This window comes from Polypterus senegalus, chromosome 3, assembly GCF_016835505.1.
Source record: "Polypterus senegalus isolate Bchr_013 chromosome 3, ASM1683550v1, whole genome shotgun sequence".
In the NCBI taxonomy this organism is placed as follows: Eukaryota; Metazoa; Chordata; class Cladistia; order Polypteriformes; family Polypteridae; genus Polypterus; species Polypterus senegalus.
In genome coordinates, this window is record NC_053156.1 from 159503685 (window position 1) to 159530199 (window position 26515).

Consider the following 26515-nt stretch of genomic DNA (forward strand, 5'->3'; position numbering starts at 1 on the left):
ATGAGTGTTGTTTTTCTCAGTTATATTTTTGAATAAAAGCATACTTCTTCAATTATATTTGTACCTTTTGTGAAAGTGTTTCTTTGATATTTGTACTTCAGGCTTCACACATTATAAACTTCATGTCTACATTTTGTCAATTATTACTAAAACACGAAAAACGTTTCTTTTTTAACGATGTGTTTACATAGATCGTTTTAGACACGGAACACACATGAAATGCATGTGTTTCAAATAACGATATACAGTAATCCCTCACTATATCGCGCTTCGACTTTCGCGGCTTCACTCTATCGCGGATTTTAAATGTAAGAATATCTAAATATATATCACGGATTTTTCGCTGGTTCGCGGATTTCTGCAGACAATGGGTCTTTTAATTTATGGTACATGCTTCCTCAGTTTGTTTGCCCAGTTGATTTCATACAAGGGACGCTATTGGCGGATGGCTTAGAAGCTACCCAATCAGAGCACGTATTACATATTAACTAAAACTCCTCAATGCTATAAGATATGCCTCCTGCGCGGTGCTCGATTGTTTGCTTGTCTCTGCCTCTATCTCACCCTCTCTGACATTCTCTGCGCCTGACGGAGGGGGTGTGAGCAGAGGTGCTGTTTGCACAGAAGCTGTTTGCCTAGTGGATACAAACGCACCTCTAAGAAATGTCGGCAGCTTTATCGCGGTGCTTCCAAAAGCATACTTATTGATTTTTTGATTGTTTGCTTTAATCTCGCTCTCTCTCTCTCTCTGACGTTCTCTGCGCCTGACGGAGGAGATGTGAGCAGAGGGGCTGTTTGCACAGAGGCTGTTTGCTTAGAAGATACTGACGCTCCTCTAAAAATGCCGCGGCAAACTTAAAAGCACACGTATTGATTTTTTGATTGTTTGCTTTTCTTTGCGAGCGATCTCTCTCTCTCTCTGAAATTCTCTGCTCCTGAAGAGAAGAAGACCTATTTTCATTCTTTTAATTGTGAGAAAGAACTGTTATCTCTGTCTTGTCATGGAGCACAGTTTAAACTTTTGACTAAAGGGTGTTATTTCATGTCTAGAGGGCTCTAATAATGTTAACAGTGTGGGAGAGTTTATAAGGGCTTAAATATATAAAAATAACCAAACAAACATATGGTTTCTACTTCGCGGATTTTCATCTATCGCGGGGGGTTCTGGAACGTAACCCCCGCGATCGAGGAGGGATTACTGTAGTATTTATAAAAGGTGTGATTTTTCTTGACTTCTCACTCTATACAACTCCAAGCAACTGACATGCAGGTAACCAGACTTGAGCTGAGAAAACTGTGCACCGGTGGGGGATGTGATAGCAGGCTGCTTGCTGCTTGCTGCTTATCAACACATTTAAAGGACAGAAGATGCTGACAGAAAGGTGAGAAGCGATTTAGGTTGAAACAGATCTACTAGTTTTTTTTAGGCTCTGGTAATTCTAATGTTAAAGAGCAATAAAAAAAGTAGTGCAAGTTAAAAAAATGCAAGGTGGAGAGCGCAAGGCAGGTATAACAGTCTATAATCTTGTATAATGTTAACGTTTACCCCACGGTGGAATTGAAGAGTCGCATAGTGTAGGGGAGGAACGATCTCCTCAGTCTGTCAGTGGAGCAGAGCAATGACAGCAGTCTGTTGCTGAAGCTGCTCCTCTGTCTGGAGATGATACTGTTTAAATGTTTATATGTTTATATGAATAAGACTCTGACTTGTCAGACTATGATTTTAATACAAGAGATTCAAAACAAATGTGAGGCACCGATGTGATGAACAGGTTTGTGTAGCTGACACACCTACAGCAATGTTTGCCTGGAAGGACTGCCATTTATAGTGACAACAGGTACAAACCATATTGTGATGCTCTGTGATGAAGACTGCCGCCCCCACCACACAAAGACATTCCAGCAGCAAACCTGCCACACATTCCTGGCGAACAGCACACAGCAAGAGACATTATATGTTGATTTCTATGTGAAAAACATTGCTTTGTATGCATTTCAGAAAATTGAATTTTTTGGAAAAAATATTCAGCCCTCAAAGAGTTAACTCGCATTGTCCTTTAGAAGTAGGCCTGTGTAAAAAATATTGACTTTCCGATTAATTGTTATTTTTCATTTAAACGATTTGATATTGATTCTTAAACACTCAAAATTGATCTAGTGGATCTTTGTCCTTCTTTACTACTATATGCAGAATTTTACTTATCTTCGTTTTTTGGTGTCCAATCCAGCAGATGTTGCTAAATCGCCTATTAAGGCTTTCTACCGAAAGCGAGTGTTGCTACTTGTACTCTGCACAAATCGGTGTGTTCTCCTTACCTGAAATCAGCTTCTTTGACATTAAACAAAGATAACCAAAAATCTCCATATAGTACTTTGCACAAAAGTCTCAATAGATGGTTACTATAACACAAACGTTCAAACACTTTCAAAACAACAGATAAAACCTGAAAAAAGGAGAAACACTGTTATCCAATTGATTATCCATCCATAAATTGAGCTAAACAAAAGTCAGATCTCTTCCTAGAAAGTACGACACAGAACTGGATAGGACACCAGCCCATTGCAGGTGTCACCATCAAACACTCAAGTCAGGTCAACCATCACCATCAAAAGGTGGGGGGACAAGCAGCTCCCAGAAGACACTCACAACAAAATATCAAAGCCATGCCTCCCTCTCCCAAACGCACCATGAAGGAGGAGTTCATCCTTGTCTCTGCATAACAAGCAACTGGTTAACTATATAAGAAAAATAAGCCTTATGTGTTCTACAAAATGGATGGCTGACTCACATTACATCAATCAATATGTATGAGGGGAGCTGAAAAGCCACTGCATGCTCTACATATGCCATAAACATTATAGTCTTCAGTCTTAGAATTTCATTGTCAATACAGTTATTTAGAGGCACTTTTTCTTAATAAACTCATTTTCATTTGTGATGCTTTTCACTCTTTTTTTCTGCAGTCACAAATATATGCTACATAATTTTAAAAACTTCAGAAAGACATTCATTAAATACATTTAAGACACATTGATTATGAATGGAAAATACTTCCTAAATTACACACACATATATAAAACCTCACATTTTTTTCTTAGAAAAAAACCTTTAGGGAAACAAATCATGGCTATAACTTATTCTAGGACTCTAGACGATTTACTTGTTGCTTCTAGGCAGGTAGATAATGCGTTTTTTGGCATGAGATCTCTCACTAGCTTGCCCTCAAGGTGTATCATATCCTCTTCAAAGGTCAGATTAAGACTACAAAAATAGACGTACCTGAAATGCTTGCTGGAGAAATGGGCCCCGACCTGGACTGATTACTCCCCACAGGAGAGCCCACTGGAGATGGCGAGGGGCCGCTGCGCATGCTGGAAAGATGTGGTGATGCATGGGGTGAGAATGGAGACTGTGCTGGATTGCTTTGTTCCCCCTGACTGCTTGTGGAGCCAGAGGCACTGACAGCAGAGCTCAGGGTAGCCTCGGTTCCTGTAGGCAAGTCATCAATTGACCCAGACAAGTCCTGAAACAAAAAGAAAGGTGATTAAGAGCTAATGTCTTAGTGAAGAAAAATCAGGTGAAAAAAAGGAGAGTAATCATGTGGAAAAAACGAGATAAACACTATCCACTGTGGATTGGTATACCTAGAGCTTTCAATTGACTTGGAACACTAAGTGAGGGCCACATAATGGATAGCATCCTCTTTTTTCAATCAAGGTATCATGCACCATGGGACCTGTGATGAATCCTGATTTACGCCCAATGCGGTTGGGTCAGGCACTAGCCCACCACTACTGGAAAAAGTGGGATAGCAAATGTTACATTACATTACATCACACTGTTACCAAACAAGAATTATTTTGCATAGTGATCAAAAGAAACACTAAATGACTAAATTATTAGCATTATATCTAATACTTCATTAACAAGGTGCTGTTATTTCTCTGAATTTTCCGCCAACATCACAAACTTATGCATGTTAGGTTAATTAGCACCTTCAAACTGGCCTCCTATGGGTTAAGGCAGATGAGTGTGTCTTATAATGGGATGGCAACCCAACCAGCACTTGTTCCTGCTCTGATGCCAGTGTTGCCAAAATAGAAGGTTAGAATAAGTAGGTAAGTAAGTAAAATGACACATGGAAGAAAATAAAGTATACAATGTTCAAAGGCAATTGAGCACACTAACAGATTAAGATTAGAATGAAATAAGTTAGAATTAGGGTGGCACAGTGATGCAGTGGCAGTGGTAGGTCCTCTCTGTGTCATGTTTGTATCTTCTTTCCATGTCTGTATGGGTTTCCTCTGGGTGCTCTGATTTCCTCCCATAGTCTAAAGACATGCAAGTTAGATGAACTGATGATGCTAAATGTATTTGAGTGTGTGAGTGAGTGTGTGATGGCCTGGCATACTGTCAAGGATGTCTTACTGACTTGCACCTGAAGCTTTCTGGGATAGGCTCCACCTCCCCAGTGACTCTACTTAGGATAAAACAGGTTTCGAAAATTGATGGGTGGATGGATGAAAGTACAGACTTATAGAAGAGAAAATAAGGTGGCAAGGCTGAAATATGAAACCCAGAATCAGTTGCAGAAACAAATATTTAATAAATAAATGTCACTGATGGGCTTCCTTAAATACAGAAGGTAATCAAGAACAGGAACAACTGGTCATTAAACAGCCCAAATGTGAAACTAATTTCAGTCTCAGCCCAAGTCAAACAGCAGACAGCTATATTATGCTATGCATGGACCTCCGCTATGTATTAAAGATTGGTCTCGGTGGGCTTGCAAGGCCAGCTGGGGCCACTAGGTGAAGTTTTGCGTATCAGGTCCAAATACAAGCCAGATGTTGACATGAATGTAATTGTGAGGGACAGGGAGCGACTCTGGAAGTAATTGCAGGCTGGACATTAATAGGACCATCCCACCATAAGGCTGCTACACTTAGAGTCAGGTGCAAAGGAGCCAAAGGTAGGAAGAGAAGGTACAAAAGGTTTTTATGGGGAGTTTTGTTGTGCATTATGGAGGGTAAATGCGCTACAGACCCTTAAATAATTAGTAAAGGAAAAAAGGTATGTACTTGACATACCTATTGGGTATATTTTTCCCTCCATTTTTAAATTATTATTTGCTTCTCAGAATAACAATGTCCCTTTATACATTTGTGGTTTCACTGCTCCTTACTTTGGGTGTGATTACAGTAAAGATTTCTAACCCAATACTTCACTTTGTTCACTTTGTCTTCACTTTTTAACAGATTTAAGGGATCAAGATCTAGGTTCTGAGATACATGGGGAAGAACAGTCCATGCTACTTTTCTGATCACTTCCTCTGCCTTCAGTGAGTTGCTAAGTGTTGAGATGTTAAAGAAAAATTTCAGCAACACTTTTTGAGACCAAACTCTTCTTAAATTCTTCTGCAACTTTTAAGAGTTTGAATGTACAGATTTAAGCAAGTTAATGATTGCACCATATGACACAGTGTCTACCAAGATTATCTCTTCTACATCCCAACAAAGGGGCCATGAGCTTCTCTGTTCAGCGGTTAGGAGCTTGCACTGTTAGCGCATTGCTGCACCCACCACATGACAAACCAACAGCCAATGGGTGAGACTTTAGCACCACACTAGTTCAGATGGAATGGAACCAATATGAGGTTTTTTTATGGTGGCTGGAGTGCCAATTCTGCTACCAACTCTCAGATTTTCCCTGCAGGTTGGAGAGCCTACATGCAGGGCTCGATGCAGATTAACATCATACCCAGGATGAAGAAATTTTAGGTTAAGGGCCTTGGCTCAAGGGCCCAACGAAGTAGAGTCACTTTTGCCGTTTACGGAAATCGAACTTGCAACCTTCCGATTACCAGTGCAAATCCCTAGTCTCAAAGCCACAACTACCATTTTGTTCAGGAGGTACAAAAATCTTAAACTTCTTAGTCTGAGAAGTTGAATGATGCAATTCAACTGACTTTCTTTCAGCAAGTGTGGTTGATTCATGTTTGATTCCCAGTGCCAATCTGTGACAAAACATGTCCATCCTCAGCCTTAGAATGGGAGAGTAAGACTGAACATACCTAATTTTGCACATTTTTCAAAGAGACGGTTAGACTTTGTGGAAACTAATGTGCACCAACTTTTGAATACCCTAAGGCAACTGTCACACTTCACATAAAGTATACATTTCCTGTTCATTTTGATTTAAAATTCTTTTGAGTAATCAATGTAACTCATTAGATTGAATCTTAATTACAAATTACATCCAAAAGAAAACAAATAAAAAGTATAAATAAGGTAAATAAGAATATCACATTTATTTTCAATCCAACGAAATTCAATTCTAAGTCCTAGGCAGCTACTACCTATCTCAGCAGCAACAAGACCATGGCGGTAACCAACCCTTGACCTGCATCAGTCCACTTGCGTGGGCACCTACGTTCACACTTATACACTTACTAATTACCTCACCGTACACATTTTTTGAGCATAAGGCAGGAATACCCAAATATCAGGAGGAAAATATGAATAGGAAAGGACAATAAATCTGTTCAGGATATGAACTCAGGACTCTGGATTTGTAAGGCAGCAGCAATAAGCCCTGTGCCACCCTTCCATTCTAGGTTCAATTTAAACATAAGGACATTAAAAGCACCACATTCAAGAGGTAAAAACACAAATAAAGAAGTTACAAATGCCCCACTGTGCACCCTGTTGGTGTGACAAGCTGATAATGAATGAAGACAGATTTGTGTAAGTGGTTTCCTCAAAGGTATCATTAGTATTACTACGTCTAGGTATGGAGAGAGTCCTGTACTTTTATTACATAATTTTGTTTTCCTATCCTTTCTTGATAACAGAAGATTATAATTTTCACAGGCTACTATAATTTGAGATGGATTTTGTTTAAAGCACAGTTTTCAACCACAGAAGTTACATTCGCGCTCACTGATCCTAAATTGATGAAACATAATTATTTTCGCATAATGCATTCTGCATGGATTATTACTTCAGGAAGTCAATTCTCCACATATACTATGCAGCAAGGTGTCAAGGATCACATATTAATGACCACAGTAGAAAATGGATTGAAGCACAGATACCAATGCTGTACCAGATATTTGAGCTGTCCTTTAATACATGGGGGGCAGTTTGTTTTCATCTTTTCAATGAATTTTCTCTCACACTGCAAACAAAATCTTTTGTACATTCTTACTAGAGGTGACCCACTGCTGCTACTTTGGATCACAATGGATGTCTACCAAGTTTTCTGTTTCTTTAGTTTTCTTATTTTTCACAGCAATAATCACTTTATAATATAAACAAACAGGGAACCACATCGGTTTAATTAATAAGCTCCTTTGTTTTGTTCTGCTTATTTTGATGACAAATGGTGTAGGCTGGCATCCAGCAACTTCAATAAACTGAAGGCTCAGTGAAATCTTGGGAACTAAATACATGTTGTTGTATGTTGATTGTAACAATTGCTTGCCCTGGCGCGGGTCCCTGTAGCAACATGTCAAGTTTGAGAGACAAAGCAAAGTAACCCACGTAAAAGTCTCCCACTAAAGACAGAAAATTCCCAGGCGAGCTGACAGATATACTCTTCTAGGTCTGCACTTGGATCTTTTCCCAGTGGATTGCCCTGTACACTTCCTGTTGGGGACACCCAGAGGCATCAATGCTGCAAGGCTGAAATTACCTCAATTAAAAGGACATCTTATTACCTGCAAGTCATGGCTCAAAATTGACTTACTGCTATTAGTCAGGTCTTGAGGTCTAGGCACTGCTTGTTTCTCATGGATTTTCCACATAAAGCCAAAGTAGCTATTTATTCATGGATAAAAGCCATGTCAAATGCACGTGCATACACACAGAAGCAAACATTAAAGCATTCTGCAATGCCAAAAGGAAAGCCACACAGCTGGGTTTCAGTTTTTCATAAAAAGCCTGCAGCTGCACAATGAGATCCGATAACCATAGCTCCCTAATAATTGGGCTGGCACACTGAGTGCTAGGGCTTTTTTTATTTTGATTCAGAAATAAAATAATAAAATTACTGGGCAAGCAAAATGCTCTTAAAAAAAACATGGTGGATGCTTAGGTTTTGTATGAAGGTGTAGTGGTTAGTGTTGCTGCCTCACATATACCATAACCTGGGTTCAAATCATGCATGTGGAGTTTGCATGTTTCCATCTTTCATTTAATTGGCAATTCCAGACTGATCTATGTGTGTGTGTGTATGTTTGGGTGGGTATTGGGGGTCTTCACCAGACTGGCATCCCATCAAACATTGATTTCTTCCTTTACACTGGCAGGATATCCTACAGCCCTGAATGGGATTAATCAGGCTTGCAAATATTATATTACATATGTGATACTTAAAGAGAAATAATGTTTTGGTCAAAAGTGTCTACGCTTCCATTTTCTAACCTTAGTTTGTCTCAATATGGGGTCACTGATCATTCTCAACCCTGGATGAAATGTTTCTCCACTATGGAGAGTAGATTAGGATAGCTGACCTCTCAAATTAAGGAATGAGTGACTGTGTTCTGAGACAGACTAGCATCCCTAACCACAGTTAGTTCGAACCTTGTGCCCAGGGCTGGAGAGACAGGCTCCAGCCCCCTAAACTTTGAATTCAAATAAGCAGGTTAGGTAATGGATGAATGGAAGGATGGAGTATATTATCATCAAATGATGAATAGATATGATTTTATCTCACAGTACTGACAGGCCTTTTCTCCTCTGAGTATTTGCTATACTCAGTAACAGTGAGTGCCATTACTAAATAAAGTGTGTGTTGAGTGTCACAGAAAAACAGCCCAGAATGATAAAATCTGACCCAATGACTTGTTTTTAAAAGAACAAAGATCCAGTAATTTATTGTAAACAGAAATATACCCTAAAAAAATGGATTAAGTGCTACTGGTTGGTAAATTAAAAAAGAGAATAATTCTGCCTAAGACATTGCATCCCCTCACGGACTCATTTTCATAAAGTGGCATGTGAACGCATTAAGTAGACGTGTTTCATGGTATGCCATGACCCTCCATCAAGCCTGAAAAGGACAAATTGTAAATGACAGAAAAGACCAAAATTGATGTTTTCCTACGGCCAGAATTAAACTATTGAAGCTTTTAGCAGCCAGTGAATAAAACCGGCTATAAATCTGTGCTGGAGTGGTGTCAGGTGAGCAGGATTACTTTTTATTGTACTTCAAATTGATTTTAGAGTGTTATATACAAGTATAAAAGTACAGTACATCATGAATTATATACAGTGAGTGAACATATTTGTCTCACAAAGCACCATAAAAAGGGCGAGATAAAACCTAAAGCTGGTAAGGCTGGTAGCGGAGGTCCACCACAGAGGTGAGTTATTTTTACTTAAGAGAAATTCACAACGCTATTTTTCCTCACTCAAATGAGTTCATTCATTTTGTTTTGAATCTTTGTGTTTTGGCACAAGGATCTAATTTGGCTAATTTTAGTTCAGTGTTATTGTACATTTCTGATGATTATTACCAGTAATGAACAAGACAGCCAAGTTGTATAGTGCCTATAGTTTTGTGAAAGTGCCCCCTTAAATTCATTTTGCAAGTGATTTCACAGTTACGAAATTCAAACTCATTAAAATCTGTCTTTTGGTGTTTTTAAAGTTTTTGGGTTAGAATGCAAGAAATAGTACTTCCTAATTGTTATTCTACTCCTGAAAACGTTGTTTGCTTATTCGTCCTACTGCCAATGTTGCTATCACTTCCCTGATCTTTCAAAATTTCTTCCATGCAGCAGCATGTGCTCTAAAATGCCTCCTGCACATTAACATCACCACTGTACTTCTCATTTGGGGTCAGAGGCTCACTTTTCCTAACTCTATAAGCTGATCCAAGACAGGATCCTTCGAGAATCTTAACAGTGACTGTGCACCCAGGCCAATGGATTTTAGAAGTGGAAAAAAATCCTATGAAGTGCTTACAGGTAAGTGCTCTCTTGTCATGCCACCTTTCTATGATATGCTCCAGAGAAAATGTTCCTTTTGCACATGGAGTAAAGGTTGCCGATCAGATGGAAATTTATGTGCTATTGCCACAATTTTTGTTGATTTTGTGAATCTTGTCCAAATCTTTTCGCTCAGCACTAGTAATTATAATTAACTGTTTTGTTTATGACGTTACCATTGTCCCATTTTGTTGTGAGCTTTCTTTATGGTTGTCAGCATTTTGGGTTTGATTTTCATGGCTGCATCTAGTTCTGACAGTTATATCCATTAGCAGTCACATATTCTGGCAGCATCTTTGCATTTGACTATTTACAGTATGTGATGGAGTAGCACAGTTGCACCATTTGGAATAGAAATGCAAAAATCTCTTCCTGTGAATTACTTATTTATTTAAGGAAAATACCTTTAAGTAGCCAGGATTCTGCTTCAACATTTCAGCTTTCATTCGATTCCTAATAACCCTACCTTTGTATTAATGTTAATATTTCTGACTATCGTCTCTTGTCTGTTTAATTTAGTTTGCTCATTATTAGCAGTGTCTGGTGAGACTATTCCAGGATAATCAGAGTTTACAATGCGAATGTAACCAGGCCCTGTCTGAAGTCAACTGATGAGCTATAATTAAGGCAAACTCCTAGGCCCGGCAAATCATTTGAAGGCATCTTGATAAGAGATTACTAATAACTCTAATGAATTCACCTTCACTACAGTCATTACAGATACTGCAATTCTGCAAATGGTTGTGACTGGTTACTCAGCGCAAACTGACAACTGTTTGTTTTCTTTTCTATTGTTAATTTGTCTGTGAGAGAGCTCAATATCAAACACTTATTGAGTGTCATACATTTTTGCTTTTATATTTACTTGGCTAATCATACATTTTTAAATAGACTAAATCGAAAGTACTTTTAGTGTGGGACAGGAAGTGGTCCATAATTAAAAGAGCACATTGATAACCTGAGTGTACAAAATGGAAAGGATATAGCGGAGTGTTGGCTCTGAGGCTAAAGATCTGTGCTGGTATCCCAAAGGCTGCCGGTTTGAATCCCCATCACTGCCAAAAGAGATCCTACTCTGCTGGGCCCTTGAGCAAGGCCCTTAACCTGCAATTGCTCCAGGGCAGCTGTACAATGGCTGACCCCAAGGGGTATGCGAAAACTAACAAATTCCTAATACAAGAAATTGTATAAGGCGAAAAACAAAATACAAATTTACTAAATCTCCCTTAAAGATTTTATAGATATAGTCTGAGAATAAGATGTCACCTGAATCCATCCTCCAGTTCACTATCGAAAATTTAACTACGTTCAAGATCATGGGTGGTGCCCATCAGAGAACAAAGAAAAGTAAAATCTTACTTGTATAAACTTTAACAAAACAATATGGAAAAAAAAAATAATTGTTGTAAGTCTATATTATAATAATAGCAGTATTACAATGAGATAAAACATGTTTCACAGTGAACTAGCGGTACTCCAGAGTCCTTAATTAAGTAGGTCAGCTTGCAAATTCTCTCTTTTTTAAAGGTTACACATATAAACATAGCAGTAAATAATGAGTTACACTCTCTTGCAAACTCACACAATTTCTAAGTCTGGTGCCTGCTTTGCACCTGTGCCAGCAGCCATCCCACATACACTTCAGAACAGGTCATCCACCTGAATTTAAGCACATTTGGGCCATGGTAGTACTTGGATGGAAAAAAGCTTAGGTTGCTGCTGGAAGAGGTGTTGGTGAGGCCAGCAGGGAGCACTTACTCTGAGATCTGAGTGTCAATCCCAAGGCCCCAGCACAGCGAAAGGAATGCTATGCTGCAAAAATGGTGCTGTCCCTTGGATGTGACAGAAAACTGTGGTCCAGACTCTCTGTGGTTATAAAAGACTAGCAAAAGATCCGTGCTTTGCAGCAGAGAAGTAGTGTGTTAAAGAAGTTATGAAAAAGAAAAGGAAACATTTTAAAAATAACGTAACATGATTGTCAATGTAATTGTTTTGTCACTGTTATGAGTGTTGCTGTCATCAACGATTTGATTATCATTACTTCTTTCAATCAGGTTCGTATTTGGAGGACGTGTTGTGTTCAAGTTACATTCCGTGTTTGTCAACCGTTGTAAAGATAACAGGTTTCATTCATCGAAGTGTTCACTACCCAAATCGCTACTCGTGAATCTAAGATGTTTAACAGGCATTCCCGGTATTAAGTTGTGGATTTGCCTGCGAATATTTAGCAGCAGTGTGTCTATGAACTTGTGGAATTGCCTGCGAGTATTTAGCGGCAGCGTCTCTATGAACTTGTGGATTTGCCTGTGAGTATTTAGCGGCAGCGTCCCTATTAAGTTGTGGATTTGCCTGCGAGTATTTGGCGGCAGCATCATGAAGTTGTTTCCGTCTAGCTGCATCAGAAAATGTACCACAACATCTGACATGCCTCCTTTTTACTGTTTTCTCACAGCTTGGATTGCTGCTGTCATAAACGGTTTGAGTTTCATGGTTTGTTTCAATTACGTTAGTATTTGCAAGACTTGTGTTGAAGTGACATTCGGCATCTGTCAAGCGTTGTAAGCATAAAACTGGTTTCATCGATAACTTCACTTTTGAGAGTTGAAACATTCATAAACATCAAAGTGTCCACTACTCAAATGATCACCTGTGAATCTAAGATGTTTAAGACGCATTGGCGGTTGTCGAAAGGTGTAAAAGATTTGGCCATATCGGTACACTTGAAAGCGACAACCGAATAATTCAGCGGCAGCCATCAACTCACATGCAGAACCATAGGTGAAGGGCTTAAGCATTTCACTCTTATAGTGCTCCTGTGTAGTATAATTATCTCCTGTATCGTCCTCAGTCCACACCTTGAACCTGTCCCAGTCAATCAATACATAAGACACAATGTTCCTCCGGATATCAACAATAAGCCTGATATGGCCGTGCAATATGTAACAAAGAGAATGTAAAAGGCAGGCGGCATCTCCGGGCATGGAAACTATTCGGTAAGTGACAGTTCTTTGATTGATGGTGATCACCTCGATAGACATGTTAATGGGGGTACGGTTGGAACGGTAAAAGAAATGGGTACCTGAACAATGTAAAGTAAGTCTAAAATACCTACACAATAACTGTAAGCGTAATAAACGAACAATAAAACAGCGGATAAACCGTGGATTAAATAAAAAGGCTGCAGTTATCAGCATAATAAAACAGCAGAGAAGCCGTGGATTAAATAAAAAGGCTGCAGTTATCAGCAAGAAGACATGAACACTGTGGCGAAGCAAGGAAGGGAATGAAGTGACCGGAGCGACGGACGGCCTTATATAGGCAGGCAGCCAATTAAGTGGGAGGCGTGGGGATGGGGGTCGCAACTCTGCCTCACACGGCGACTGAGCTGCAGGCTATGGATGTATATATGTACGTAAGTAGGATTCAGTTATGACTGCTACGCGTAGAATTTCTAAATGAAACCTGCTTAACTTTTATAAGTAACCTGTAAGGAATGAGCCTGCGAAATTTCAGCCTTCTACATACACAGGAAATTGGAGAATTAGTGATGAGTAAGTCAGTGAGTCAGTGAGGGTTTTGCCTTTTATTAGTATAGATGCCAAGGCACCTTTTGTAAAATGTAGGGTGTATTCCAATGTTTTGGCTAAATTGCCAATCACGGCCCTGTCATTCTGGCCTCCTAATTATCCACTGTCTCTAATTGGCTAACTTTCTCTCTCGCCACTTCACCACCTAGTAACTAATGTGTGGGTAGCATACTGGCTCAAAATGGCCACAAATGCAACACCCAGGTGGAGTCTACACAGTGGTGGTAATGTTGAAGTACCCCACTTATATACAGTACAATATAAATGCACCGTCTACTATTTCTGTTGTCACTGGGATTGGATTCAGCCTCACAAAATCAGAAACTTGAATTAATGTGAACGTGTATGTAGACAAATGGATGGAGTGTTTTGCAAACAATCAAATATTAAACTGCTAAGGGGTCATATGATGGTATAGTAGTTAGCTTTGGAGCATTACACTTGTACGAGCCCACTTCAGTTTAGCGTTACATTAGAACGTAATAAGTTGGAGGAGGCCATTAAGTCCATCCAGCTCTTCTACTACCTGAGTTGTTGCAAATGTTTATTTTCTGTGTACAAGTTGTGTGTTCTCTGTGCCTATAGAACATGAACTTTCCTTGTTGCAGGGGTGGGGATTGATAAAAAAAAAAAAAAGAACATGAACTTTCCTAAGACGCATCTCATATTCCAAAGGCATTAGCTGTTCTTGCTTCTGCATTTACTTGTTACACTGGACTAAGAAGAAAATAGTTATTTTTTCCTTCAGTAAACCTAGTTTGATTAAAATAATCCTTTGGTTCTTATTCTACAAAATTTGTACTGCACTTCTCAAAAGTCGTGCGTCTTAAGTTATTATCTCTCTGGCTTGGGTGTGTGTTGGTATGTACAATACAGGGTGGTCCAGATCTAATTATGCAGATCCAGATTGTCTGGATGACTTTGATTTATGCGGGGATGATTCTAGCTCGGCACGAAGACAATTCTTCATGTTGTCAATTTGCACACTTCTCGATGGTACGGGATTTTTTGGGTGATTTTCTATGTAATAAAACTTAATAATTTATAGCGTAATGAAAATTGCATAATTAGATCTGGACCACCCTATAGAGTGGCATCATGTAGTGCACCAGTTTCTGCCTTGCACCCAGTGCTGCCAGAACAGTTTCCAGCTCCCCTTGAGCCATTAACAAACAAATGGATTAAAGTTTAAACCAAAAGGTTATAGTGATCATAAAACACCACACAAGGCTACAGTTAATTTTTTATTCAAAGCAAATGATTAATGTCACTCACTTTTTGATATTTTCCTTTCTTATTGTGACTATTTTTCTGTCCTTCTAGCCATCGCACTTTACTTTATCCTTTGTTAGTTAGCATTGCCTAATCTTATCTTACTTTTCTTTCTTCATCTTGTTTAGTGCTTTGAGCTACATCATTTGAATGAAAACGTGCTATATAAATAAATGTCATTGTTGCATTGTTGTGATGCTTCTCATAATGCTGCCAAATGTGAATAGGATATGTTACTCATCTCCACCATGAGGTGAATTTCGGCTGCCATCCATCTGGTGACTCAATTTGATTAGTATGAGGTGAGCATTACAGAGCCAGCCAAGAAAAACAGAGATCTTCATGGAATGTTCCTTTATTTGTAATTTAAAGGTATCTCTGGTTTATCACAATTTGGCTAGTGCTCCATTCAAATTCTTTTGGAGCGTGTTCGATGATAAAAAGCAAAACATAAAACACAATTAAATTAGATGAAGTCCTCGAGGCAAGTGGTTACCTCTCACCTGTCACTGAGCACTGTGCTGCTCCTTCTTTAATAAATGAGATGCAGCTAATTAAAATCCCTAGCATCTTGGAAATGTCGCCAGTTATTTATAAGGAAACTGCACTCAAGCTGGAAAATATGAGGCCTTATGTGAATTTGCACAAAGCCACCAATTGCACAGAATTTCTTCCCCTTCTTTTGTGCTTGCTTTATAGTGCACACTGTGCTAAAAAGCTTCAAGTCTCAAAAGGTTTTCCTGCTGCAGTAGTCAAAACAAATTTTCCTTCATCAACAATGAAGTTTGCTCAGACTGTTCCAAAAGAAACTTTCCGTGTGGGAGCAGTTGGCAGAACACAGTCACTTCTTTCCAGCCAAGTTTGATATGAGCAAAATTATCTTGTGCAGTAAGAACAGGGATATCAAATCAATGCACCATGTCTGACGGAGCAGGTTATTATAATTGGGATCAGTTTATCTATTTACGAACCTGCTCAGCCCACAAGAGGGATGAGGGGGGCCGGAGCCTATCTTAGCAGCACTAGGGTAAGGCTTTCCATGGCCTCTTACATCAAATCATATGGGATCAATTTAGAGTGACCTAGAAACCTAACACACATGACTTTGTTATGTGCCGGCTGTTATCAAGCAATTCAGTGCTTCCATGCGATGTACTTGTTTCATTTATTTATTCATGTATGTATGTATGTATGTACAGTATGTATGCATGTATGTACTTATTGATTGATTGATTGGCTGGCTGGCTGCATTATTTGTCCTGTGGATATATGCATCCTTTCTTTTATATTTCTGCTGCTGTATGCATCTGAATTTCCCTGTGTGATTAATAAAGTGTATCTAATATAAAACCCAGCAAGCAAAAAAAAAATCTGCACAGACAATTAGGCAACATGAAGACTCCAAAGGAATTCTGGGATAAGAGCTATATTAATGCAAGGAATTATTACTATTATTTAAACCCAAAACTGTAGAGCTGTGAGGAAACAGCATTAACCTTGAACCATTGCATCACACTGCACTGCACAGCAAATATCATCAATAAGTGGCACATCTGGATTTACAGTATGAAATAAACCAGTGACTTTCAAATTCACTCCTGGGGGAGCATCTGGCTACACCCAATTTCACAGTCGTTCAGTCATTTTCCATTTTAATCAGTTTAATCATCTAATTAGCTGATCTGTTCAGTCTTCTCTTATTCCGCATTTAGAAATGAATGTTCATATTATTTGCTATGTATATTGTAAATATCGACATAATGTATACACAACATCACCAGTTATGCATAAACACAAAGTGTATACACAGAAATACGTCTTCATTATAAGCACTTTTAAAGGCTGCTTAGACACTATGAGAGTTTATTTGATTTTGCTATGCAAGTTGCTTTAGCTTGCTTTCTCTGCATTAACAAAAAGTATTTAGCTCATACTAGTAACATTGGACACTATATGAGCTGTAAGACAAAGACTTTTAAAATGTACACACCCAGAGTTCAAATCAAGGTGAAGAATTAAAGAACTTACCAGACTATGCTGGTTAAAGGGAGAAAGAGTATGAAAAAATGGCATCTGGGATAACTACATGATTAACTTGATAAACTTTATTCAAATGATATTTTAATCTAGTGGGAAAAAAAGAGGGTCTACTATACCTGGCTGGTCACTTGCTGCCTGTTTGTCACAATGTTTAACATTCAAGAGCTGTTTTGCTGGAATTCATCAAGCTGTTCAGCCTGTGGACCTTTTTTATGAGCCAAGCTACCTGATTACAGTATGAGAACTAAGCCCAAGTGGTGGACAGACGCGAAGCTTACCCATGATCCTGCTCTACCAAACATTCTCATTCTGATGGTGTGCTCCTTTCACGATTATCAGCTACACGTGTGTGTGATTATGGAATGGCACTGAACAGAGATACAGATAAATCTATTATTTTCTTTATCTGTTTTGTGAGCCTAAATTGTAGGAGATCCTTAAGGCTGAGGATCATAAAAATGTAGGATTGTGGCAGCTATAACATGAAATGTTTCATTATAATGCAGCACTTGATGGATGCAGGAAACCTTGTTTGCCTTGGGCCACAGCTGGCTTCCCTGTACAGTTTTTGTCTGATTCCAGTGATGCTGTTATGTTAAGACAAGGAACACTCATAAGAGTTAGAAGGTAAGGTCATAAAGAAACAATGCAGGATTACCCAGTCAGTTCTCATTATTAGTGCTCCACTGCCTGCTGTGCCATACTGCTTCCAAGTGGTTTTGGAAATTTTATATATATATATATATATATATATATATATATATATATATATATATATATATATATATATATATATATATATATATGATTGTGTGTGCATGTGTGTGTATGTGTATATATATATAACTCTAAACTTTGCAATAATCTGCAATCATGTGTCTCATTGGCCTTAGAATCTGATCTACATCATTAAATTTAACAGAGGTGATGGATCCTTGCAAGTCTAACTTATAGTTAAGACATGTTTAGAATGTCTGACTAATTATTGTAACAATCTCACCAACTATTCTTACCCTTAAAGTATGAGTGTTGCACCACAAGAAAAAACGTTCATTAAGTTTTAGTGATATTCCATGCAATTCAGTCTAATACATTGCAGACAACAAAAGTATATTTGTCTCTGTAATGTAATAAATTCAAAATTTTTCACTTTTTTGAAATATTTAATTGCACTCATATTTAGTTGGCAAATATCAACCTTACTGAAACCACCACCATAAAAAAGGTGTCATGCATAACATTATATAATGAAATAATGGCACAAAGATGTCCTGAAGCACTGTCACAAAGTTCTGTAAATAGACATTATAAACAAACTTTGTACAACTTGAGGAAAATATGTTTTTTGTGTTCTCTGCTCATCATTACATATTTTTTTTTAGAAAATCAGTGGAAAGGTTCCATGCTGTGTTTATTGGATAAATTACTGGCTAGTCCAACCACATGCATACAGTGAAAATATTCTTTAACTTGCATCATCCAATTCAGGGCTATAAGGTTGGAGTCTGTTCTGGCAGCATCATGCACAAGGTAGGAATCAGCCCAGAGTGGAGTGCTAGCTAACTATGCCCTATTACAATTACTTTATATTAAAAGTACAGTACATTCCCAGTACAAACAAAAGGGCTGTTTTGTCCAGTCTATTTTCTATATTTTACGACAGGCTGAAAACACAGAAATTTGCTGCGAGTCTATATAATTAACATAACTGAGATGTGTTGATCCTAAATACCTCATTTACTGTTTCTGTGGGTTCTTTCACATTTGACTTCAAACCCAAGTGATGACTTGCCTTTTTTCACCAAGTTTCTAATCTATGATCATGTTTAATTTTCTGTAACATTTTCTGAAACAAATAAAAAAGCTACCACATGACAGTGGGCAAAAGTATAACTTGGGAAGAAAAGCTATTGTCAGTAGGGGCTTGCAGAATGCCATGAATTACAGTAACTTATACCACTGTAAAGCTACCATAAAAAACAACAAAAGAAAAAAAATGCTCATAAAACAGGGGCTGCAAATAAACTCTAAATAATCTATTCTTTAATCCATCCATTCTCTAATTTGCATGTTCAGTTTCAGGCTGTGATGAGCTGTGCCAATGACAGCAGCAATAAGCATGGCACTATCATGTATCATATAATAGTGTGTGTGTGTGTGTGTATATTGTAACTAGCTGTGCTACTCGTCTAAGAAGGGTTGAACTCTTAAGTAATCAACGTAGACATCAGTATTAATGTTTGCAGTGCACAATGCAATGTATATATCTCTGTTATATGCCATTTGGTATGGGATTCATAAAAATATTGTTAATATTTGTGATGCACCATCTGTTGGAATGAGAAATGCCATTTCTTTTATTACTAAAAATGCAGCAAATGGATGAACACAAAAACAAACATCCAGACATGTATCCTTTTGTTAAGGTGAACCTATACAGTATATACAGTATATATATATATATATATATATATATATATATATATATATATATATATATATATATATATACATATACACACATATATATATCCATCCATTTTCCAACCCACTGAATCCAAACACAGGGTCACGGGGGTCTGCTGGAGCCAATCTCAGCCAACACAGGGCACAAGGCAGGAACTAATCCCGGGCAGGGTGCCAACCCACCACAGGACTATATATTATATATATATATATTTTTTTTTTTTGAAAGAAAACTGCAGTGCCAGGAGTAAAACCTAATACATACAAGAAGAACATGCAAATTGCACACAGACAGTGCCCAGACCAGGTTTCAAACTCAAGACTCTGGAGCTGTGAGACAGCAGTCCTAAAAACTACATCAGCCTGTTAGAAGTAATTAGTTTTGCATTTTGAATTAGCTCTTTACTCTTTTGAAGGCTTTGAGATGAATGTGATAAATATGGAGTAAATACAGACTAAGCAATGACCAGAAGCCCCAGTTTGAGAGCCACAGCATTGAATAGTATCACTGGAGCATTACAAAAAGGGTCAGAGCTTCAATCTTTGATAATATGAACACTTTAAAGTTTAGTCTAATTTAAATTCTAAACTTGATAACTCATTATTTATTTATTTAGAGTGGTAGTGAAGTCTGAGCAAACAGGATGGATAATCTATGATTATTGGGGTAGTTTTTTTTTGTTCTGTTATTGGTTCTATTCATCTATCTATATTTATATTGACAGACAGACAGACAGATAGATAGATAGATAGATAGATAGATAGATAGATAGATAGATAGATAGATAGATAGATAGATAGATAGATAGATAGATAGATAGGATAAAACTTACTGGTAAGTGGTACTATTTTGCCAACGCTTCCAGTAAAACTCAAGGAAACGTTTGTTATTCACCATTTATGACATAAAATCTGAAGGAATCGAGTTAGGCCACCTGGTGTTTTGGCTTTTCTGAATTCAAGAGGTCATTAGCCTCTTCCTCACTGTAAGGACTTACCACTTTGAAAGACACTGCTTAAAACGATCAGTATATTGTTTCTTTGTATCAGTATACTGCTGCTGGATTATGTGAATTTCCCCTTGGGATTAATAACGTATCTATCTATCTATCTATCTATCTATCTATCTATCTATCTATCTATCTATCTATCTATCTATCTATCTATCTATCTAATCTCATATATGTATGTACATTACAAAGAAAGTTGAAATGTTACTCAGATCTAAAGTCACATCAAAGCCCTTAGGATAGAAAAAGAAATGGTCCGTGAGTACTTTTCCTGCACACAGGAAATCATTTCTGGGGTCTGTTGGTATATTGACAAGAATACTCAACACCTTTACAATCAACTTGTTCATTTCCAGCGTTTCTTGATTAATGAATAATAACAGCTTCCTACCATCCCTATGCTTCATCATGGGGATGCTACATTTGAAGATTGCCATCAATCATTTTAAGGTAAACATGAGGCTCTATGACAGGTGCAATGTGCAACACTCGGCATAAAGCCACTATCTTATATTTATTAATTGACTTTTATTAAAAACAACAACAAAAAGAAAAATCTAATTTCTCTACTGTTTAGTATCATGACAACACTGACAAACAATAGGACTATACAGTACAATAAATTATTCACCATCATAAATAAAATGATAACACATCTAATTAAGGATAATAATAGTTTGCCGCATGCCTGCTGGGGAAATGAAATCAAAGGGCTGAGTTGACTTTATACATTCAGCTTACTGTGTCTTATTTCCTGCTTTTGGCATTCAGAAGAAAATGAGATGCTATTACGCCTTAAAATTTCTAAATGATTTAAACAACTATGTATTATCTTTCAGGCTTTGAACAGAGTTCTCCAAATTAAATGCTGTGAAAATTATGCGCAATTGAAAGAAAAAGACAACTAATGGAATCCTTGCATATGATATATCTTGACTTTGCTTAGGGGAGGAAGGGGAAAGGAGGTTTGATGCAGTTAAGAAGGTACAATTTAGCTTGTCCATAATATTAAAAATAAAATCAACATATTACATTATAATGAGTCTACAATAAAATGAGAGAACAAAACCATAGTGTGGTACTGTACAGTATAAGAAGCAGAGGACACAGCCCGAGTCTATATAAGCACTAGTAGTGTTAATTCCAGTGAACTAAATAAAGAGCTTCTTAAGCATATATATGAATGGAAAATTCATCTGAAACACTATACTTAACAGTACCTTGGTGTTTTGAATGGCATTCTAGACTAGCATTGCTGTGTCACCAGATCCAGCATGGTGGAGAAGTGGTTAACATTGATGTCTTACAGATGCATAGACCATGTCCAGTCACTTTCTTTGTGAAGTCTAAGATTTCTCACCATATCTGCAACATTTCTTCTCTGAGTTTTCCTTCCACATTCCAATGATTTCCACCTTAGATCAACTGGCAATCCTAAACCGGACCTGTGTGGATTTGTGTTTGAGTAGGCTCTGCAATGGAGTGGCTGGCTAGCTTTGTCCAGGGTTATTTCTTCTTTATGCCCAATGCTAGCCCTTAAACCATAGACTGGATTGAGTGTATTGCAAAATGATATGTTATGGTTTTTCTCAAACATCGAAAGGTTGTGCAAGGTAGGCTGACTAGTGACTCTGTATTTGCCGATTTGGTGTCAATGTAATTATTATCATCCTTCCAACACTTGAACATATGAGGCACTAGATCTGTTATTATTTTTTTATTTTTGTATATTTTTTTAAATCACAGAGGTGGCACACAACAGCTATTTCTTAGCATCAAAAATGTGTACAATTAAAAAGTTAAGATTATGTGTAATAGACAAATGCTTTCATCACAATTACGTTTATTGAATTTACAGACCATACTTAGTATAAAAAGATTATCATTCTAGTTTGAAACAGGCACTTTCTACAGAAGACAGCCTCTATCAATAAGCTTCAGTTAAAACAATCAATCAATCTGCAAATATACAATTAAGGTGACTTATAAGAAGGAATTTCAGGATGCGCCAGTAACTCTCCATATATCTAGGTAAATTCTAAACCTCTGTATATGTATTCATGTGAAAAAAAGATAACTAAAAAAGAAACAGACCTCGCTCTTAATATTCAATCTCCCGTTAATATCAGAGCCTCTGGCTCAGTTGTGCTTCTCGTTATTCAAGTAGAGTTTAATGCTGTTTGACTTAAATAGCTGTGCTACCCATCTAAGAAGGGTTGAAATCCAAATAATTAATGTAGACCTCAATGTTAACGTTTGCATTGCACCATATATTGGAATTTATTTTGTAATGCATCTACTAATAAAATGCACTGCATTTTCATTCCAACAGATGGTGTTACTACAGATAAAATGTATTACTATACATGTTTGTGATGAGCCATCAGTTGGAATGACAGAGACATAGCTAACGGATGGACACAGAGATACACAGACAGTTATATTTTTATGAACTTGGATGCCCCCAAGTATTTACAGAATAGAAAGAAAAAAATGGATTGGAACAGTCCACTCAACAATCTGAAAAGCGGGATGACAATTTATCCCTATGTGAACCATTACCGCAATATCAGGAAGTGCCAGGCACTCATCTTCTTGAATTAAGATTCAGAAGAGAAGCAGCACGAAGCTCACCCTTTTCAGGCATCATCACATCTGAATCTCAGACATTCTCCCTCTTATACAATGTCTATCAATTGCTCTACAATCATTTTTGTCTCTTTAGTTATTGACCCAGGATCTTGTCTTGATGATAACTGTTGCAAGACCATTCTTATTTTTGTGCAGTTTGACAGTAGAGACATAAAAGAACTGGGCAGGATTAAGCAAGCAGTGATGCAAGGTGCAGGAAGCCACCCAAACATCAATTAGGAATTCTCTCAGATTATTCAGTGTGCCCGGGTGAATGCAATTCAACAAGTAAATGAGGATTCTGGCAAATGGCACCAATATACCGTGCCAGAAACAAGCCACTGTGTGCCAGAAACAAGCGCTGGCCTTCTCGTACAAATATTCTGTACACAGGAGCCAACATAACTAGAAATAAAAGCCGCCAGATCTGATAAAGTATTATGGACAACAGGATGCCGTCACATATCCGTATTCTACACAACATACCTGAAAAATATTTACACACAAATGCAAATGCACTGAAAACTTGGAATTGTGGTAGTACTGTTGTGTGCACAGGGCACATGGACATTCTTATTCAGGCAAAAGTATTTCCAGAATACAGGTTGGAAAGTTTAGTATAATTAACACAACAAAATACACTGAATATCTACTGGAGGACAGCAGTGCCTCAGGATGTGGCAGCATCATTCTATAAAAGTTCATCAGACCTTTGGAGAGCTACGCCATATTTTGCAACCACTTGTAACAAGGCTGGAGCTAGTCTTAGAGGGGATGCCAGCCTAGCATTGGGCATTTGATACGCTCATATTCACATTGGAACATCAGGCTGGTGGAGCAAAATAAAATTTCCAGAAGAACAATGAGTGTGCATTTAAAAATGTGTCAACTCCACAGAAATGATACCATAATCAAGTGAGGATTGAAGAAGTGGCAATAATCGCTGCTCCACTATCTTGTCCAACTCTTCTCTACAGAGTTGTTAGAAACTGCAGAATATCTCCGCACATTTACATGTTGATTTGTTTTTAAACTTATGAATGACATGTAAAAAAGGTACTATGTAAACATCACAAGAAAGATGTCCTGTGGTAGTATTGAAAGCTGCTATTTATTTGTTTATCCATTATGGGCTTGGATTTTAAGGGTACACTAGAGGAAGGATTTCAATGCAATATTTAAGCTTACTCCTCTTCTTTCTAGCCTACAGCCCTGAGGATGTGCCAGAAGAGCTTAACTCTGCCCCTACCCCTTCCTTCTCCTATCGCTATAAAAAAAAATGAACAGGAAGTAGCTCAGAGTAACACTCGGGAACGTCTACTCTAGAGTTCATTACATCTCCTACAAGGTTAATAAAGTGTGGGTCTAACTGACAACCCAGTTCTTTGCACTGGGACTTTTTGCCCATATGTAACAGTCCCCTTCCTTTGTGCTTAATACGTTAAAAAAGCTTTATAGGTAGCTACTGTGGCTTGATGAAGTAACAATGAAACTAAAGGGAGTGGGTAATTGTTTCCTATTATTGCAATGCTGCATGTTAGTTGGTTGGACATAAGATCTTTATTGTCCTCTGTCATCGTAACAATACTAATACAGTGGAACCTCGGGTCATGAACGTCTCGGACCACGTATAAATCGGGTTACGACCAAAAAGTTCACCAAACTTTTGCATCTGTTCACGACCACACACCTGAGTGACGAACAAGCCAGTTTCCCTTCCGGTTCGTATGCGGCAATGATTTCCACACGTGTTCAGTCTCTCCCTGTGCATTCCCTGTGCATCGAACGAGTGAGAGAGAGAGCGACCGTGCGAGCGAGAAAGAGCGAAAGAGAGAGCCAGAGAGAGAGTGCGAGAGAGCGAGCGAGAGGTCGTGTAAGGTCGAGAGAGAGAGCACCGGGCTGGTCGTGTAAGGTCGAGATGGCAGTTAAAGAATGCACCGGGCTTGTTTTTAAAGAAACAGATCCAAGGATTGTTTTAACCTCGTATTTAATGAAGACTTTTTTCTATTGGATTTTAACCTCCACTTCTGTTTACAGCGATCGGTTCTCAGTGCATTGTTGCAATGTTACTTTTCTTGGTGCATTCTATTGTGTATATTTAACTATTTTTGTGCTGAAAAATCTTTAAAAAATATATTTACATACAGTTTGTACGGTCTGGAATGGATTAATTGTATTTACATAAATCCTATTGGGGAAATGACTTTGGGTCAAGACCAAATCAGGTTACGACCAGAGTTTTGGAACAAATTACGGTCGTGACCCGAGGTTCCACTGTATTACCACTACTCTTTACTGCAGTGACATTTTTAATAAAAACATAAGAAATTTTATAAACGAGAGCGTTTGTTCCGCTAATAGCTAAGCTATCTCAATAACTCATCTTGATACTTCTTAAAGGTTGTCATGGTCTCTGCTTCAAGTACATGCCTTGGTAGTTTGTTCCAGATTCCCACACCATTTAGCATAAACAAGTGCTTCCTGGCTTCAGTCCTAAATGGATTGCCCTTAATTTCAACTGGTGCCCTTGAGTACATGATTTGACATTTACTTGAAAGAATCACTTTCGGACTGAGCTGGGCCTGGTGTCACATGAAACAACCACTAAATTCATTAATATGATTAAGTAGTCTCCTTGGAAGAAGAAGAAGAAACCAGAAATCTTAGTATCTAAAAACACTGGATGACAAAAATATGAAGTTTAGGCCTACATACAATATTCACTGCAGCCAAGTTACTTACTGTATGCTACTGACTGTTCGAGTCATAGAAGACTGGAAACTATCATGGCAAGAACCAACCCTTGATGGAGTGTCAAGTCTTTCCAGGGAGCACTGATTTATAAGGAACCAATTTAGAGTAACCCAGTAAGACCCAACATGCATGTCAAAAACAGCACCCTGTGAAAAATCCACATGGGAGAGCATGCAAAGTACATACAGACAGTAAGTTGGTCCAGGATTTGAATCTAGCTTTCTGAGGACATGCAGGAGCAGTTCTAACCACTGTGCCATCACACCACAATTTATTAAACATATTGGTATTTAAGACACATTACAAACACCAAGCTGATGAGAACTAAATGTGTGGGCCTGGTGTTAGACACTTAGCAGATGCACAGATCTCTCTTGAGAAAATAAATCAGCATGTAAAGACCCAAGAGTCTTCTTAAAAAAGTAAGTTATTTTCACAATTTACTTCTATTATAGAAATTGTGACAAAAGAAATTTGCAGGACTAGATGCAGAGCTTCATGAAACTAAAGACTGAATGAACGAATGGTAACATTTTCCAGTTTAGTTAATTGTTTTATATCTTTTGGTCATAATAAAATAATACTCCCAGATATAAAAACTCATTAGAAAATGTACAATTTAAAAAAATAAATAAACAAAACAACAAGTGACCAGTAGGTGGCAGTAGAAACAAATATAAAAAAATAAATAATAAAAAAACAAAACACAAATCAATAGAAACAAATTTTTTTGTCACTTTTAAAACATTATCATCTCTCT

The 26515-nt window shown here is 37.9% G+C and overlaps 1 protein-coding gene across 4 annotated transcripts in view; it reads right to left on the reverse strand.

Annotated features, from left to right (window-relative positions):
* The window catches only part of arid1b (AT rich interactive domain 1B (SWI1-like)), a 717470-nt gene that overhangs the window by 274899 nt on the left and 416056 nt on the right, over nucleotides 1-26515 (reverse strand). For all 4 annotated transcript variants that reach the window (XM_039748144.1, XM_039748142.1, XM_039748145.1 and 1 more), the window contains exon 5: nucleotides 3281-3524. In XM_039748144.1, coding sequence (XP_039604078.1) covers nucleotides 3281-3524 — 244 coding nt within the window. The remainder of the gene's footprint in view (nucleotides 1-3280; nucleotides 3525-26515) is intronic.